At 49.1% G+C, this 14,616-nt stretch overlaps 2 protein-coding genes across 6 annotated transcripts in view; one reads left to right on the top strand and one right to left on the bottom strand.

Moving 5' to 3' along the window:
* The window catches only part of LRIG1 (leucine rich repeats and immunoglobulin like domains 1), a 110,922-nt gene extending 102,727 nt beyond the window's left edge, over nt 1-8,195 (top strand). The window contains exons 13-19 of one of the 2 annotated variants that reach the window (XM_033131662.1): nt 2,579-2,899; nt 4,148-4,429; nt 4,959-5,378; nt 5,937-6,062; nt 6,574-6,720; nt 7,320-7,604; nt 7,702-8,195. In XM_033131662.1, the coding sequence (XP_032987553.1) occupies nt 2,579-2,899; nt 4,148-4,429; nt 4,959-5,378; nt 5,937-6,062; nt 6,574-6,720; nt 7,320-7,604; nt 7,702-7,961 (1,841 nt within the window). In that variant the 3' untranslated portion in view covers nt 7,962-8,195. The remainder of the gene's footprint in view (nt 1-2,578; nt 2,900-4,147; nt 4,430-4,958; nt 5,379-5,936; nt 6,063-6,573; nt 6,721-7,319; nt 7,605-7,701) is intronic. The other variant, XM_033131663.1, reaches the window with a different exon arrangement.
* A 148-nt stretch (nt 8,196-8,343) lies between these two features.
* The window catches only part of SLC25A26 (solute carrier family 25 member 26), a 148,241-nt gene continuing 141,968 nt past the window's right edge, over nt 8,344-14,616 (bottom strand). For 3 of the 4 annotated variants that reach the window (XM_033131664.1, XM_033131665.1, XM_033131668.1), the window contains one exon: nt 8,344-10,567. In XM_033131664.1, the coding sequence (XP_032987555.1) occupies nt 10,450-10,567 (118 nt within the window). In that variant the 3' untranslated portion in view covers nt 8,344-10,449. The remainder of the gene's footprint in view (nt 10,568-14,616) is intronic. The other variant, XM_033131667.1, reaches the window with a different exon arrangement.

Below are 14,616 nucleotides of genomic sequence, written 5' to 3'. Positions count from 1 at the left end.
ATACATAAAAGAAAGTATAGGTAATAGACTTATGGACCTTGGTTTAGGATTTTATGAATTTGACCTCAAAGGCAAGGGAAGTAAAAGCAAAAATAAATGAATGGGACTATATCAAATTAAAAAGTTTCTGCACAGCAAAAGAAATCATCAAACAAAGAGGCATCCAGTCAAATGGCAGAAGATATTTGCCACCAGTGCCTCCGATAAGGGGCTAATATCCAAAATATATAAAGAACTTATATAACTCAACAACAAAATAACAATCCAGTTAAAAAATGGGCAGAGAACCTGGACAGATACTTCTTCCTTTAGTATTTCTTGTAAAGCAGGTCTGGTAGCAATGAATTATCTCAAATTTTTTTGTTTTTAAATCAGAGAATGTTTTAATTTCTCCTTCATTTTTGAAAGTTTTGCCAGATACAGGATTCCTAATTGACAGTCTAGTGAATTTTTCTTTCAGTGCTTCCAATATGTCTTCCTGCCTCTGACCTCCATGGTTTTTGATGAGAGATTAGCTGTTACTGAGGATCTCTTGTATGTGATGAGTTGCTGTTCTCTTGCTGCTTCCAAGATTCTTGGTCTTTGTCTTTTGACAGATTGACTATGACGTGCCTAGGTGTGCATCTTTATGTTTATTCTACTTGGAGTTTGTGCTTCTTGGATGTGTAAATGCACGTTTTCAATTTGGGTAGTTTGGGGCCATTATTTCTTAAATACTCTTTCTGTGCCTTTTTCTTTTTCGTGGACTCCCATTTTTTTGTGTTATTATGCTTAATGTTATCCCACAAGTCTTTGTGGCTCTCTTCATTGTTTTGTCTTTATGTTTCTCAGGCAGGATAATCTCAGTTGACCTGTCTCAAGTTTACAGACCCATTCTTCTGCCAGCTCAGTTCCTCTATTGAGCCCTTCTAGTGAATTTTTCATTTCAGTTATACTTTTGAACTCTAAAACTCATATTTGGTTCGTTTTAACAACTTATATCTTTCTATTGGTATTATTTGGTGGTAAAGGATTCACCTACTTTAATTTTCTTGGACATGGTTTCCTTCAGTTCTTTGAACATATTTATAAAGCCGGTTTACAGTCTTTAATAAGTCTAAGATCTGGGCTTTCTCAAGGACAGTTTTCTATTGGCTGCTTTTTTCCCATTTCTTCGCATGTTTTGTAGGTTTTTTTGTTGTTGAAAACTGGGCATTTAAAATAAAACACTGTGGCCCCTCTGGAAATCAGATTCTCCCTCTGCCTTCCCACCGGGTCGGTTTATTACAATTTGTTTCTTTCGTGACTTTGGTGGACAAATGTTGAGTCTGTTCTGGGTAGTAAGTCCTTGAATCATTTCAACTAAGAAGTCTGCCATCCTTTTCCCAGTGTCTCTGTTGTGTGTTGGGGGTGTGCCATCAGTTCTTGTTGGCACTGATCGTCCATGGGGATCAGGCACAGGGAAGAAATTAGGACTCTCTGGGTGTGCACATAGCCCTGTGCATGCATGTGGCCTTCTAGACCCTCAGGAATATGTTGGGCCTTTTCAAAACCCACTTTCAAGATCTCAGTGACTGATTTTCCGTTTTCGTTTTTTGGCCAGCCTCTCGTTGGCCCCAGCTGATATCACTGCCTCAGCCATGGCTGCTGAGTATTTTCATTAAATGCCCTGGGAATAGGGCTTCTCTCGTTGAGCAAACTGCATCAGGTCAAGTAAATACACGCCCTGAGGATGGGGTTTTGGGGGAAGCTCCCAAACCATTCTGTCCCCCTCAGGAATTGCTAGGCTGCTGGGTTTCAAGGATACCATAGAGTTGGGAAGAGAGGGGTGGGACTTAGAGTAAGTTAAAATGCCACAGAGCTCACTTTTCTTCCCGAGATTCAGATGTTGTCTTGATCAACACTCCATGGGTTGCTGCAGCCTTCATTTATTTTACAGAATTCTGAAAAAGCTGATTACGACCATTTTGCTAGTGTTTTCATTGCTTTATTGGAGGTGCGGATTTTCAGAAGTCCTTATTCTGACATTCCTGAAGTACCCCACTTCTTTTGGAGTAAAGTTTATGGGTCAGGTCTGTGCAGTCATGACTGCTACCGTGTTTCCCCGAAAATAAGACCTAGCCGGGCAATCAGCTCTAATGTGTCTTTTGGAGCAAAAATTAATATAAGACCCGGGAAGACAGTTTTTGCTCCAAAAGACACATTAGAGCTGATTGCCCGGCTAGGTCTTATTTTCGGGGGAACACGGTAGTTCCTGACTCTGTGTTAAGTGTTTTGTCTTAAAATTAGCAAGTAAAGCTGATTGTCGTCTTATCATGGCAACTGCTGATTTCTTTGATAATTGAGTCCTGGTGAATTTATTTGTAATCAGTGTGTGCGTGATTTTAGAGGCGATCAATGCTCATGAATTTCCAAATAAGGCCAGATATCCATGTTGTGAGTCCCTCAGAGTATTCAGTGGAGCTGTGGTTGTGCAGGTTTCCTGAAAGAGCTGGTCCCTGCTCAGTGTCTGACTCCATTTTCCGTCCGCTTGGACAGCAGCTGGTCCCTGTACATCCTAAGAGCCTGGGGGACTTAGGGTTGGCCCTTTTCTCCCCAGACGATTTACCAAAGCCACAGATCATCACCCAGCCAGAGACAACCATGGCCGTGGTGGGCAAGGACATCCGGTTCACGTGTTCAGCCGCCAGCAGCAGCAGCTCCCCTATGACTTTTGCCTGGAAGAAGGACAACGAGGCGCTAGCCAATGCCGACATGGAGAACTCAGCCCACGTCCGTGCACGGGATGGGGCGGTGATGGAGTACACCACCGTTCTGCACCTGCGCCGTGTCACTTTCGGGCACGAGGGCCGCTACCAGTGTGTCATCACCAACCACTTCGGCTCCACCTACTCACACAAGGCCAGGCTCACTGTGAACGGTATGGAGGTGCCATCGTGTTTGTTCTGTGCTGGGTTCTGACGAATCCACACGCGTGATCCTTCTCTCAGTTATCCATTCATGTAGAGCCAGGAGACACAGTGTAACACTGCCTGGCTTGCGCCCAGAGCAGATTTTGAAGATTGAAGTGTTATTCTCAGTGGATTGTTTGTTTTTGGTGACTTCATCCAGTTATTAAGTGAAATTGTGGACCCAAGCCTTGTATTTTTGTGCATTTATTATTGTCTATAAACCAAGATGTCTAGTATCCAGATCCAAGCATAGCCTGATCCCGGGGAAGCTGCTGCCCTCTGAATAGATGGCACAGCGTTGGAGCCAGAGGTCAGCCTGGGTGGAGTCAGGTCCGTCAGTGGTGGGGGCAGCCAGGCGCCCACCTCTCCGGAGGCCGTGCAGTGCAAGGCTGGTGTGAGTGCCGGCCTGACAGCGGTGATCCTGTGGGTGTCGGACAAGGATCCTTGACTCGGGGACAGCTTTTGAGCCTGTCGAAGTGGCTTTCTTCAGGACTACTTGTCGTGAATTTAGGGTAGAAGGAGAGGTAAATAGCTTGAGTAGTTAACCACCCAGCCCCATAATCTAAAGAGATTTTCCTGATTATTAAACCTCTAATTGAAGCCCTCACAGACCACAGAAAAACACATTCTTGACCACACTCTGGCTGGTTGTCTTGGCTTTTCTGAGGGAGTCCTCGTTTCTCAAAACTCAGTGAACTGTTAGACTCTCCACCAAAAAGCAACCTTGATGGGAACTGTAGTGGTTCCTGACATGTGGCTGGATAAATAGTTGGGATAAATGCTTCAAGAGGGAAGAGCCATCCCACTGCTTTCCCCGAGGTGAAGGCATGTCCTCCTTCCCTGTTACTGCATCTTGCTAGAGCAGATAATGTTTCCCAGGCTCTCGCCTGCTGGCAAGCACCCGGTCCTCGCATTGACGGGGTATACCTGCTGGCCATATGAGGAAGAACAGGGGAGAGGCTTCGTTCACAGCCTCCCATGTGAGGGGGTTGTAGCCAGCCTCGGGGTGAGGCTGCCCCGGAGAAGCTGGGCGCCCTTGGAAACCTGCTGCTCCTCATTCAGAGGTGGCAGTAGTGGCCCTGGGCAGATACTGGCATGACGGGTGCTGAGGTGGTGAACTGACGCCAGACAGAGCGTGGGTCTGTTTGCCAGAGGATTTTCCTGGCCTTTGCATCGAGCTTTCCTGTAACCCGACCCTGACTGGATGTATTTTACAGTGTTGCCATCATTCACCAAAATGCCCCACGACATTGCCATCCGGACTGGCACCATGGCCCGCCTCGAATGTGCTGCCACCGGCCACCCGAACCCGCAGATTGCCTGGCAGAAGGACGGGGGCACAGATTTCCCCGCTGCCCGTGAGAGACGCATGCACGTCATGCCGGACGACGATGTGTTTTTCATCACCGATGTGAAAGTCGATGACATGGGGGTTTACAGCTGTACCGCCCAGAACTCTGCCGGCTCCATTTCCGCGAACGCCACCCTGACCGTCTTAGGTACGCCTCTTGCCACACGAGTGTGTCTGTGTGTGTGTGTTTTCCTTAAACATCACAGGTACCCAGAGGCAAGGTTCTGAGACTGTCCTGTGGAGCCTGAGGTGGGCGGATGTGGTCGGCTGCTGCTACCTGAACATTTCAGGCTGCTTGCTGAGATTTTCTTGAACAAGTGGTTCTGTGTCTTTAAAAAGATAGGGCTTAGGTAGAAACTACTGTAGGTAAGACCAGTTCTGTGACTCGGGCAGCATAGGTGTGGTCTTGGTGAAAAGGAGACACAGGCCCATCGCAGGACAGCTGGGGGACGGCAGGGGCTTCGGTGGCTACAGGTTCATTCCGTCTCCCTGTAGGCGCAAGCCCCAGCATGGTGCTGACGTGGTCGTTGTGTTAGAAGGGCTTCTGAAAAGCTGGGCACTCTGGTGACAGACGTCACGTACTTCACTGATGTGTGGGGTTGTCCTTTGTCCAGAAGACAAAGCAGATCTCCAGCAGCCGTAGCCCATGTACTAATCGTAAGGCGTCTGACTTGCAGAAACCCCGTCCTTACTGGCGCCCTTGGAAGACCGCGTGGTGTCCGCGGGAGAAACGGTGGCTCTGCAGTGCAAAGCGACCGGGAGCCCCCCGCCCCGCATCACCTGGCTCAAGGGGAACCGCCCCCTGAGCCTCACCGAGCGGCACCACTTCACGCCCGGCAACCAGCTGCTCGTCGTGCAGAACGTGGTGGCGGAGGACGCAGGCCGGTACACCTGCGAGATGTCCAACGCGCTGGGCACTGAGCGAGCGCACAGCCAGCTGAGCGTCGTGCCCGGCCCCGGCTGCCGGCGGGACGGCACCACCGTGGGCATCTTCACCATCGCCGTGGTGTGCAGCGTCGTGCTGACGTCCTTGGTCTGGGTGTGCATCATCTATCAGACCCGGAAGAGGAGGGAGGAGTACAGCGTCACCAACACAGGTCAGCGCCGCCGCTGCGTCTCGGGCGGGCGCCGTGACGTCCGGGAGGGCGGCCAGCCAGTGCACAGGCTTCTGGGACAGTTTCAGGATGTGCAGGACCCTAGAACTTGGGGAATGTGCAGCCACTCTGGATGCTGGCACTGTGTTAACCTCCAGGGATTTAACAGTAAAGGGGACTTCTCTCAGGCATAAGTACGTTACGAACTCTGCTTTTCTTTGCAAGTTCCGAGGCGTCCCTGGCACAGGCGTGGCTGCCACGCGGCGGGTTACTGCTGCAGTGACCTCGGTGTTGTGCTTCTGTCCCTTCTCTGCCTTCCCATCACCTTCCTGCCTTTTGTGGACTCAGACATCTGACTTACACTCCCGCACTGGGTGTATGGCCAAGGGGGCCCTGGGAGGCCCTGTGAGTGCAGGACCCCAGTGTCTGCACCTCCCGGGCAGCTACCATTGGGCGGAGGCGGGGGGCATCCTGCGTCTGGGCCTGACATTGAACGTGTGTCTGCATTTCTTGTCACCACAAAGGATTGGGACATACGGTGTTTGTCCTATCTCCTTACAGATGAAACCATCGTGCCACCAGATGTTCCGAGCTACCTCTCTTCTCAGGGGACCCTTTCTGACCGACAGGAAGCTGTGGTCAGGACCGAGAGTGGCCATCAGGCCAACGGGCACATCGAGACCAATGGTAAGGCCTCAGTCTGAAGCAGCTGTGCCCACGAGCCGGAGCGGCCCCCAACCCTCCCCGGGGCAGGTTCAGAGCATTCCTTCGAGCACATCTGAACTAGAAGGCTGGGTGACTCAAGCTTTCTATTGGGATTTTGGGACTTGGCCTGTGCCAGCTGGGCAAGGTTTAAAAACCCATCCCCCAGGGAGTCACTCGATCGGGCTTAGCTTCTCTTACTCGAGTCTTAGCTCCTCTCGTGCTAGGAAGCGCTCCCGGGCTGAGCTCCTCCAGTGGGGGACTGAGCCCAGGGCAGGGCAGGTGTGTCTTCCCCAGAACTCAGTCACCCGGATCTGATCGCCGAAAGGCCTGCCTGCTGGGAAGGCTGGCAGAAAAGTGTTCTTTGCTGGACCTGTGATCTACCCTCTAAGGAACATTTTCAAAATGACTGTTCCAGCAGCTTTGCCCATTCTTTCGTTAGGCGTACTGTGGCACGCTAAGCCCAGCGTTTGTAACAGGCGGTGCTCTACTGCAGGTGTCTGTCCGAGAGACGCCAGCCCCTTTCCAGAGGCGGACGCTCACGGCATCACGTGCAGGCCACCCAAGCCCTGTGTGGGGTATAATAAGGAGCCGTGGAAAGGGCTGGAGAGAGCCGACGGGATACCTGGGCCACAGAAGATGGGTATGAGGCGCTGCATCAGGAATTTTGTTCTTGAAGTCAGAACTTGGGTTGACCTCATTAATGAAAGGGGGAGACGTATTATTGGTCTAAGACTATCTCGGAATTTGGTATTCAGTATCTAAACAGGAAGCTGTGTGTGGCGGGCTCTTCTAGTTCCAGAGTAGGCTGTCTCTTAAACCTATGGTGCGGTGAACCTGAGCATGAACTTTCCAGATTTATAAGCAAATTAAATAAAAAGGCGAGTCCCAAACACAAGTACCTTTCACCATGGCTCTTTGGAGGCTGCATTTCTGATGGTTCAGAGACTTGACACTGCCTGGTATCTCATTCAAATGGGATTTTTTTTTTCTGTGATCAAAGTAGTATGACTGCATTGTCTAATGAAGAAATTCACCTGAAATGGTTAAACATGGAAGACCCTGTTCTTCATGAATGGCTTGGTGTTTGTTTGCCCAGTCCTTTTCCTGTGAATATACAGGGGCCGGGGGGAGGGGGGGGGTCTGGTGGAGCTTATGTAAGTGGGGTGAAGCCGCCTGCTCCTTGTGTGGGGTGGACACCTCAGCGGCAATGGCTCTGATCCGTCCATCTGTGTCCTGCAGAGCACAGCGGCCCAGCTGAGTGCAGTGATGGCAACACTGAGATGGACAGTTACTCCGAGGAGCAAGCCTTCTGTCCCCAGCCCGTGTCCAGGGACAGTGCACAGCCAGGCCCACCAAGCAGCCAGGACCCCAGTCAGGGGAACCGAGAACATTCCCCCCGGCCTCTGCACAGTGGGACTGCAGATGGTGCTCACACTGACCGCGTGCAGTCCCTCTACCCCAGCAACCATGACAGAATGCCGGCATGCTCGAAGAAAAAGCCGGCCGCCCCTCACGATGCTAAAGGTAAATGTTTCCTGTCCTCCCAGGAGCCCCCAGCAGCTGCAGGGAGCACGTAGACAGCCAGGCGAGAGGGTCTGACGTGCCCTCTTCTTTCTCGTAGGGGCTGCTTCTTGGACGTTAGCAAGGTTGTGTGAGCCAGACTCCAGAGACCTCCAGCCTTCCTCTGCGGTAACTGCAGGCAACCCTGAGCTCACACCGGCCTCCTCGGGCTTTCCTGACGTCCCCAGTGAGGGCCAGCACTTGCTTCTTTCCAATGGACACCTCCCCAAAGCATGTGACTGCCGTCCTGAGTCCACACCACTGACAGGACAGCTCCCCGGGAAACGGAGTGTGCCACTGCTGTTTGCACCGCACGTCTAGCTTTGTCTACCTCAGCTCTTGTTGTGTCAATCCCTACAGGAAAGAGAGGTAGGAGAGGCAGCTTGCTTCAAGCGTCACTGATTTGTACAGTTGTAACTTCCATGTGGAGTACCCGTAGTTTAAAGAACTTGCAGCTGAAGCGCAGAGATGCAAGAGGCTATTGTGTACAAAAGGCAGAAAAGTGTTTGATACCGTTGTATATAAGAGTTTTCAGAGATTTCATATATATTATATATCTTTTACAGAGGATATTTTAATCTCTAGTGCATGGTGAACAGAAAACAATTGTACAATTTTGACAATATTATTTTTCATATCAGGTTGCTGTTTAATTTTGGAAGGGGGGATAGTTCTGGTGCCTTAATGCATGAATGGAATTTAAACAAGGACAAACCACATTTGTTCCCAGGAGGTGTGGTGGGGAGGAAGGCTGGAAAGACCTTGGACTTGTACTGCACTTCATAGGACAGACCCCGGGGGTGCTTTACAGGCAGAGACTTTGTATGCGTTGTAAGTGGCTTCACGTCAGTGTTGCCCCGTGGGGATGCTCCTGCCGCAGACCTCCCGTGGGACTGAGGTGCCGCGCACGTACCTCTGCAGCGAGTGACTTCGCGAAGGTTTCAGTTCTGTCCTTACCGAGCACGATGAGGGTTGTTTATAATCCACCACAAGCATTTGGTCCGAACAATTAAGCACTGCCTTTCTTCCTTCTATGACAAAAGCAAATGTGGTCTTGTCAGCATCCCTCGATTGTCATTTGAGGCTTTTTAATAAGATAGAGGCTGCTGCTGTTGGTACCTGTGGATTTTTCAATAGTGATGTTTTAGTTCTGCCAATATACTTAACATTACATTGGTCTTAGGGGAGGAGAAGGGCCGAGTCCTCACGTTCAGGGCTAGTGTATCTCTACTGAGGATCCGGAGCAGGCCTGTCCATGTCCTTCCCTCGCACACAGACACAGGCTCGGACGGCAGAAGGGTTGGTTAGCCCTTGCCCGGGGCTCTGGGTATATTTGCACTTTGGAGACCTGTAGCTGACCATCTTGTGAGTGCCAATGTAGATTTCAGGAAAAATTACATTGAAACTAACAAGGTCCTTAAACGCTCAAGACAGCGAGGTCCTATAGCCCAAAGCTGAAGGTAGATATTGACAAAATGGTTACCTATGTTAAATTTTACTGTCAAATGTCATCACTGTTTCAAAAGGTAAGCACATTTAGAATTTTGTTCTCAACAGCTAACTGATTAATGTTACTTCCACAACATATGTGAATTTGCTGCTTCTGAGAGGCAATGTGAAAGAGGAAGTATTACTTTTATGTACAAAGTTATTTATTTATAGAAATTTTGGTACAATGTACATTGAAAACATGTAAAATATTGAAGTGTCTAACAAATGGTATTGAAGTGTCTTTAATAAAGGTTCATTTATAAATGTTATGTGTGTGGCTCGAGTCACTCTTCTACATTAATCAGCATTGTTTCATCCCGTTTAATTCCAGAGATTCCCCAACAAATGCAATCATTCTGCCTTTAATTACCTTTTTGCTCAAAAAGAAAAACAACTGTAGGGAAAGCGGAATCGTATACTGTGGCTCCAGAGGAGACATGACACCACCAAAATCCCGAGAGTCTGAATTTTTCTAAAACCTGGAGCTTATGAGTCAAGCTCTAAAATGGTGACCTTCCCATTTCAGCCCTTCTATTTCCAGGGTTGTGCTTGCAATTCCAGACAATAAACCTTACTGACTAGGAACCAAGAAACAACACTGTTTGCAAAGCCGGCCCCAGCCCTCCTGTGAGCTGATGTGGAGAAGAGAGATCCTGGGGTTCAGATCCTTGTCACGAGCTGAGTCTGCCTTTTTTCTCTTATACACATGGGCCACGGGACACGTCCCTGTAAAATGATACGTGTGTGTTTTTATAGGTTAAATCGGAGGGTAATTCAGAACAGCCTGGTTACCAGCAAAAATAGTCTTTGTGCACCTGTAGATCATTCTCTTTAAACAAAACTGTAAGCTTACACAACAGTAATTAACCCAGGGGAGAAACCCACCCACTTATACAACTTTTTCCCAAGGCTCCTTCCTTTTTCCAGCCTAGCCATTCTTTGAAAATTATAACCATCCCTGCCTTCCGCCACGCTGCTGTCAGGTGGCAGGAAATAAAAGATCCCATGCAGATCAAATGAATGCTCTGGAGGGCCTGGACTCAGCATTACCAAACTCATTTATTAAGGGTTCTGAGAAAATGGTTCAAAGAACCGCTGTGGACATCATTTTCTCTTAACTGTCTGGCAAATAGGCTGCCAACATCATTCCAGCCAGCCTGTAGCACGGAAGACACATTCTCCATGTCGTAATCTTAGCAGAACTGGGTTTGAGCGCTGTGTTCTGTTGTTCAGATGGCCGAACAGCTGCTCCCCGGAAGGGAGGCAGTTCTCACAGCAGTCCCCTTTCTTGAAAAAAGTGGATGCGGGGCCGTCTGATTCACGGGCTCTCGCTGCCAAGTTCCAACAGCAAGCTGCGAGTTTGGTCATAAGCACCAAGAAAGATGAAACCTCCCAGACTGATCGCTGCCATTCGAGGGAAGACACCTGCAAATAATCTAGGGGGTAAAAAAGGAAAAGTAGAGATTTTTATAAATTGTGTGTAAAAGTTAAATTCCAACACCCACAGCCTGTTCAATTCCACACACCATGCTCATTAAACCCCGCAGAACATTTAAAAATGCTTTCTTTTTTGGCTTTTAGAATGGCACTAAATTACACTCCCAAGTAGACTTGTTGAAGTCTGAGCCCAGCTGTTCGTTGGCTAAAGTGGCTACATACCGAACGGCTTACTTGTGAGGGCTGACAATTAAGTCAAATAATTAATTAGGAAACAGTGACCCTGTCCCCACAACAGTCCTGTTTGAAATTCCAGACCCCTTTTGTCTGTTGGAGATGATGACACTGACTTGTTGTATAAAGGAGTCGAGGGGCTGAACCCTCGGGCAGGCTGGAGGGCACGGCCGCCCTGGAAACCTAAGGAGGTCTGTGGGCGTGAGAAGGGGTTTGGACAGCTCCGCCGCCCCTCCTGGTGACTCAGTCGCATTTGTCCTTAGAGACCCACAAATACGATGCCACAGGGAGCTGCATCTCCGTGGATCCTTGTTTTCTTTCCCCTCTGACGAAGGGCAGGAAAAGCGGCCAGGCCGCAGCTGGGAACGGAGTACCTTGCACAGGTTTTGTGCCCACGCACTACACAGACAGGCACTGCCAAGGTGCAACTTGGGAACAACCAAGGAAATGCAAAGTAAAAGAACAATGTTACTGGGGCCGTCAACCGGTTCATTCTTTAAAATCGCTCCCATAGCTACGCACAGGTATTTGTTCAGAGGTCCTCGTGGCATTGCTGACAAAAAACTGGACAAACTGCGAAGAACCCCCTCTGGTTACATAAATCGGCGCAGCATCCACACGGGGAGACTACGCAGCCGCTAAGACTGAGGGAGGCCACAGGTACCAGCACAGAAATACGCACAAGGTTCTGAGGACGTCAAGCCCCAGAAGCTGCGTATGTGACAAACAAGGTAGGGATGAGTCCTCAGCCTTCTCTGGAGGGTAGGATTACAGGAAACATCCCCTGCCTGTATTTTTGTAGTAACCGAACGTTAGCTTTACCAAGAGTATTACTTTTGTAAGCAGAACACCAAAATGACAAAAAATCAGAGCTGGTGGATTTTCTAATGAAAAACACTTACTAGTCCAACGATCAGGTGTAGGGAAGAAAACTGAAACTGGTCAGGTTATGCCAACAGTAGTTTGTGTATCTTCTAAGATAAGGGGCAAACCTCTGTGATAAGCTACCCGGTGGCCCGCCAGAGAACCGGACAGGAAGGAAACCCCTGCTGCCTAGGTCGCAGCGGCCCTGCCCACGTCCTCTCTGCAGGACTTAGAGGCAGGGCAGCCTGGCTCCCGTCCGTACGCAGCACCTAGTACTTCTGAGGAAAACGGACTTTAGAGATGTTCCAGGCGGTTCTTACTTTAGCTGCCTAAGAATTTAAATTATTAAACAAAATACTACAAGTAAAATTAGAACCTTTTTTTCTTGTCTGGAGATAACCATGAAAATTCTACAGAAGACCAAAATACACTTGTAAGAAACCAAGTTGTTCGGCTCGGCATCATGCAAATTGTTTTCGCATGAGGTGGTTGGTGAGGACGGAAACTCATAAATTATTGCTTTGAGGCCACTGTGTCCTTTTGGCCTGAGAAACAGATTCAGCCCCTGCCCCTGCCCTACAAACGAGGGGGCGGGGGGCTGCTGGAGGGGAGGCCGGCGGAGCTGGGCTGTGGGAGACCCACTGTCCACGGAATCCTCCCGCCCTCACTCCTTTCCTACCTCACTCGGTTCTCGAGCCAGTGTCTCGGTTCAGCTTTTGCTTCTAATGAGCTCAGCTGCTCCTGGCTCAAGGCAGATGGAAGTAGTTTATGGTTTCACTAGATGACAGTTGAATCTATTAACATAATTACAGCCTTAAAGGAGAATGATTTGTATAGTGAGCGCCCCAACCAAACTCGGAGGCAACGACCTGAGTAGAGCAGAGCTGTGTTCTGGTGATCACGGGTCAAACGAGAGAACAAATGTAAAGCGTTTGGCACAGAGCGGGCACAAGGAGGGCACACATGGCAGCAGCAGTTAACACAATCAAGAAAAACAAGAAGCCAGTTGATTCACAGAAGAAAAGCAGGATGGCACAATGCAGGATGACAGGCTTCCCATCTGCTTTCCGCCACTGGACCGATGAGCATTTCGGAGTTCCCATTTTGCCCTAGAGCACAGGCCCCAAACAAGTGCCAGAACACGGCGCTCCCCTCTGTGAACCAACATGGGCAGACGAGTGTCGCCACTTTAATTTACCCTGAGGTGAGCACTATTACGCTGCAGGGTGGAGACTGTACCTGCTGGGCAACCGGAGTATTTGGTCAAGGGGACAGGTTTGCTCGGGGTGATGGAAGGTGCCAGAAGGGACCGTGTGTGGAAACCGGGCAGAGGAAGCCGACTGAGACCCCTGCAGGACTAGCCATCAGAACATCTGCACACATTTCTAGAGGGGTTGTGTTTTGCTTGCTTTTGGTTACAGTTCTTTTGTCAGATTATGTGTTGTCTTGTGTCACTTTACTAGGAAGCTGTCACTTCGTAGGTGACAAGCTTGGCTGCCTGGAATACTCCGCTGAGAACCACACTGTGCACACAGGCACACCTCGTTTTATTGCGCTCCCCAGATGTGGCATTTTTACAAATTGAAGGCAGGACCCTCCACCAGCAAAAAGATGATTAACTCACTTTATTGCAGGTCTGGAACCAAACCCACAACATCTCCGAGGTATGCCTGTACTTAGGAGAGCCTGAGACTTAAGAAGCTTCCAGAATGCAGGCAAAACTCCAAATTACCTTTTCAGGGCTGACAGAGATAAGTCCTTGGCACGTCTCTGACACCCATCCTTTGCCTGTAATTCTGGCACTGCCTCCTTATATAGTGTCAAGTACACATCACAACTGGGACAAAGATTTAGTTTCAATCATCCACTCAAGGAAATTCCTTCTCTACAAGCTTTCAAGGCCACGGTTTTGCGAGTCGTGTCACACATCACCCGCACATCTCACCACTTTCTCAAGACAGGCAGGTGGGCTGCAGCCCGACACCAAGTCCGCAGAGCTAAGGTCAAGAGCAGTGGTCTGACCAAGAATTGCCAGAGAATCTAATATGAAATATACTGAAATGAATAAGAGTGAAATTTGGTAGTTTGACTTTTATGATCTACTGCCCGCAATAGCTCTGTGTGGCCTAAGATTATTTGAAAACTACGACATTCACCTGCTACTAAATAAGCTGCCTCAGACCTTTTTCTTCTCACGCCTTTTCTTTGTTCAATGTGGCGCTGGTGTCAGAGTCAGTGTGGTCAGCTGTGAGCAGATCCCCATTTCCTCCCAATATATTAGCCCTAAATGGTCGACCACAGCACAGAAGCCCCCTTCCCATGCTCCGTTCCTCCTTTCTGTTAAAACCTATTCTTGTCTCAAAATCTTCAAGTCCTTCAGGCAACCGGCATCCATCACCAGAGCTGTCACATTCAGCTCAAACATATGGCTCAAACGTCCAGCTGGAAATTCTGAGTAGAGGATGGTGCTATTCTCCTGCAAAACCTAACCCAGGGCCTGAGCAACATGCTTCTCGGTCCCCTGTCAACTAGGTCCAATGCCTAAAAACTACAGTCAAATACACCACAGACAGGCTCGCAGCACTGCTGTTCACACCCCGTCACTGGGCTCACTCCCGACCCTCCCAAAATGAGGCTGCTCCTTGGCTCCCAGGAAAATGCTGGCAGATGATGCCAAAGAGAAAATCGTAATTTCACATACCTGTACAGATCCCAACATTCAGACCGGTTTACAAGTTTGTGTTGTAAAAGCACTGTTGAAATAACATTTTGAAGAGAGCTTTAGGATCTGACGCTAGACTTCTGAGGCGCTCAGCTGATAATATATATGGCGCAGTGGGTTTCAAGTGGCGACACGCACTAGGGTATGCTGAAAGTGATTTGTCGCTAATAATAGAAGTACCCCAAACCACAAATGCTTTCTTCTAACAAAGTTACCCCCGCTCGCTTG

This window comes from Rhinolophus ferrumequinum, chromosome 17, assembly GCF_004115265.2.
Source record: "Rhinolophus ferrumequinum isolate MPI-CBG mRhiFer1 chromosome 17, mRhiFer1_v1.p, whole genome shotgun sequence".
In the NCBI taxonomy this organism is placed as follows: Eukaryota; Metazoa; Chordata; class Mammalia; order Chiroptera; family Rhinolophidae; genus Rhinolophus; species Rhinolophus ferrumequinum.
Note: the sequence above shows the minus strand (reverse complement) of the source record. Positions and strands in the feature narration are given on the sequence as shown.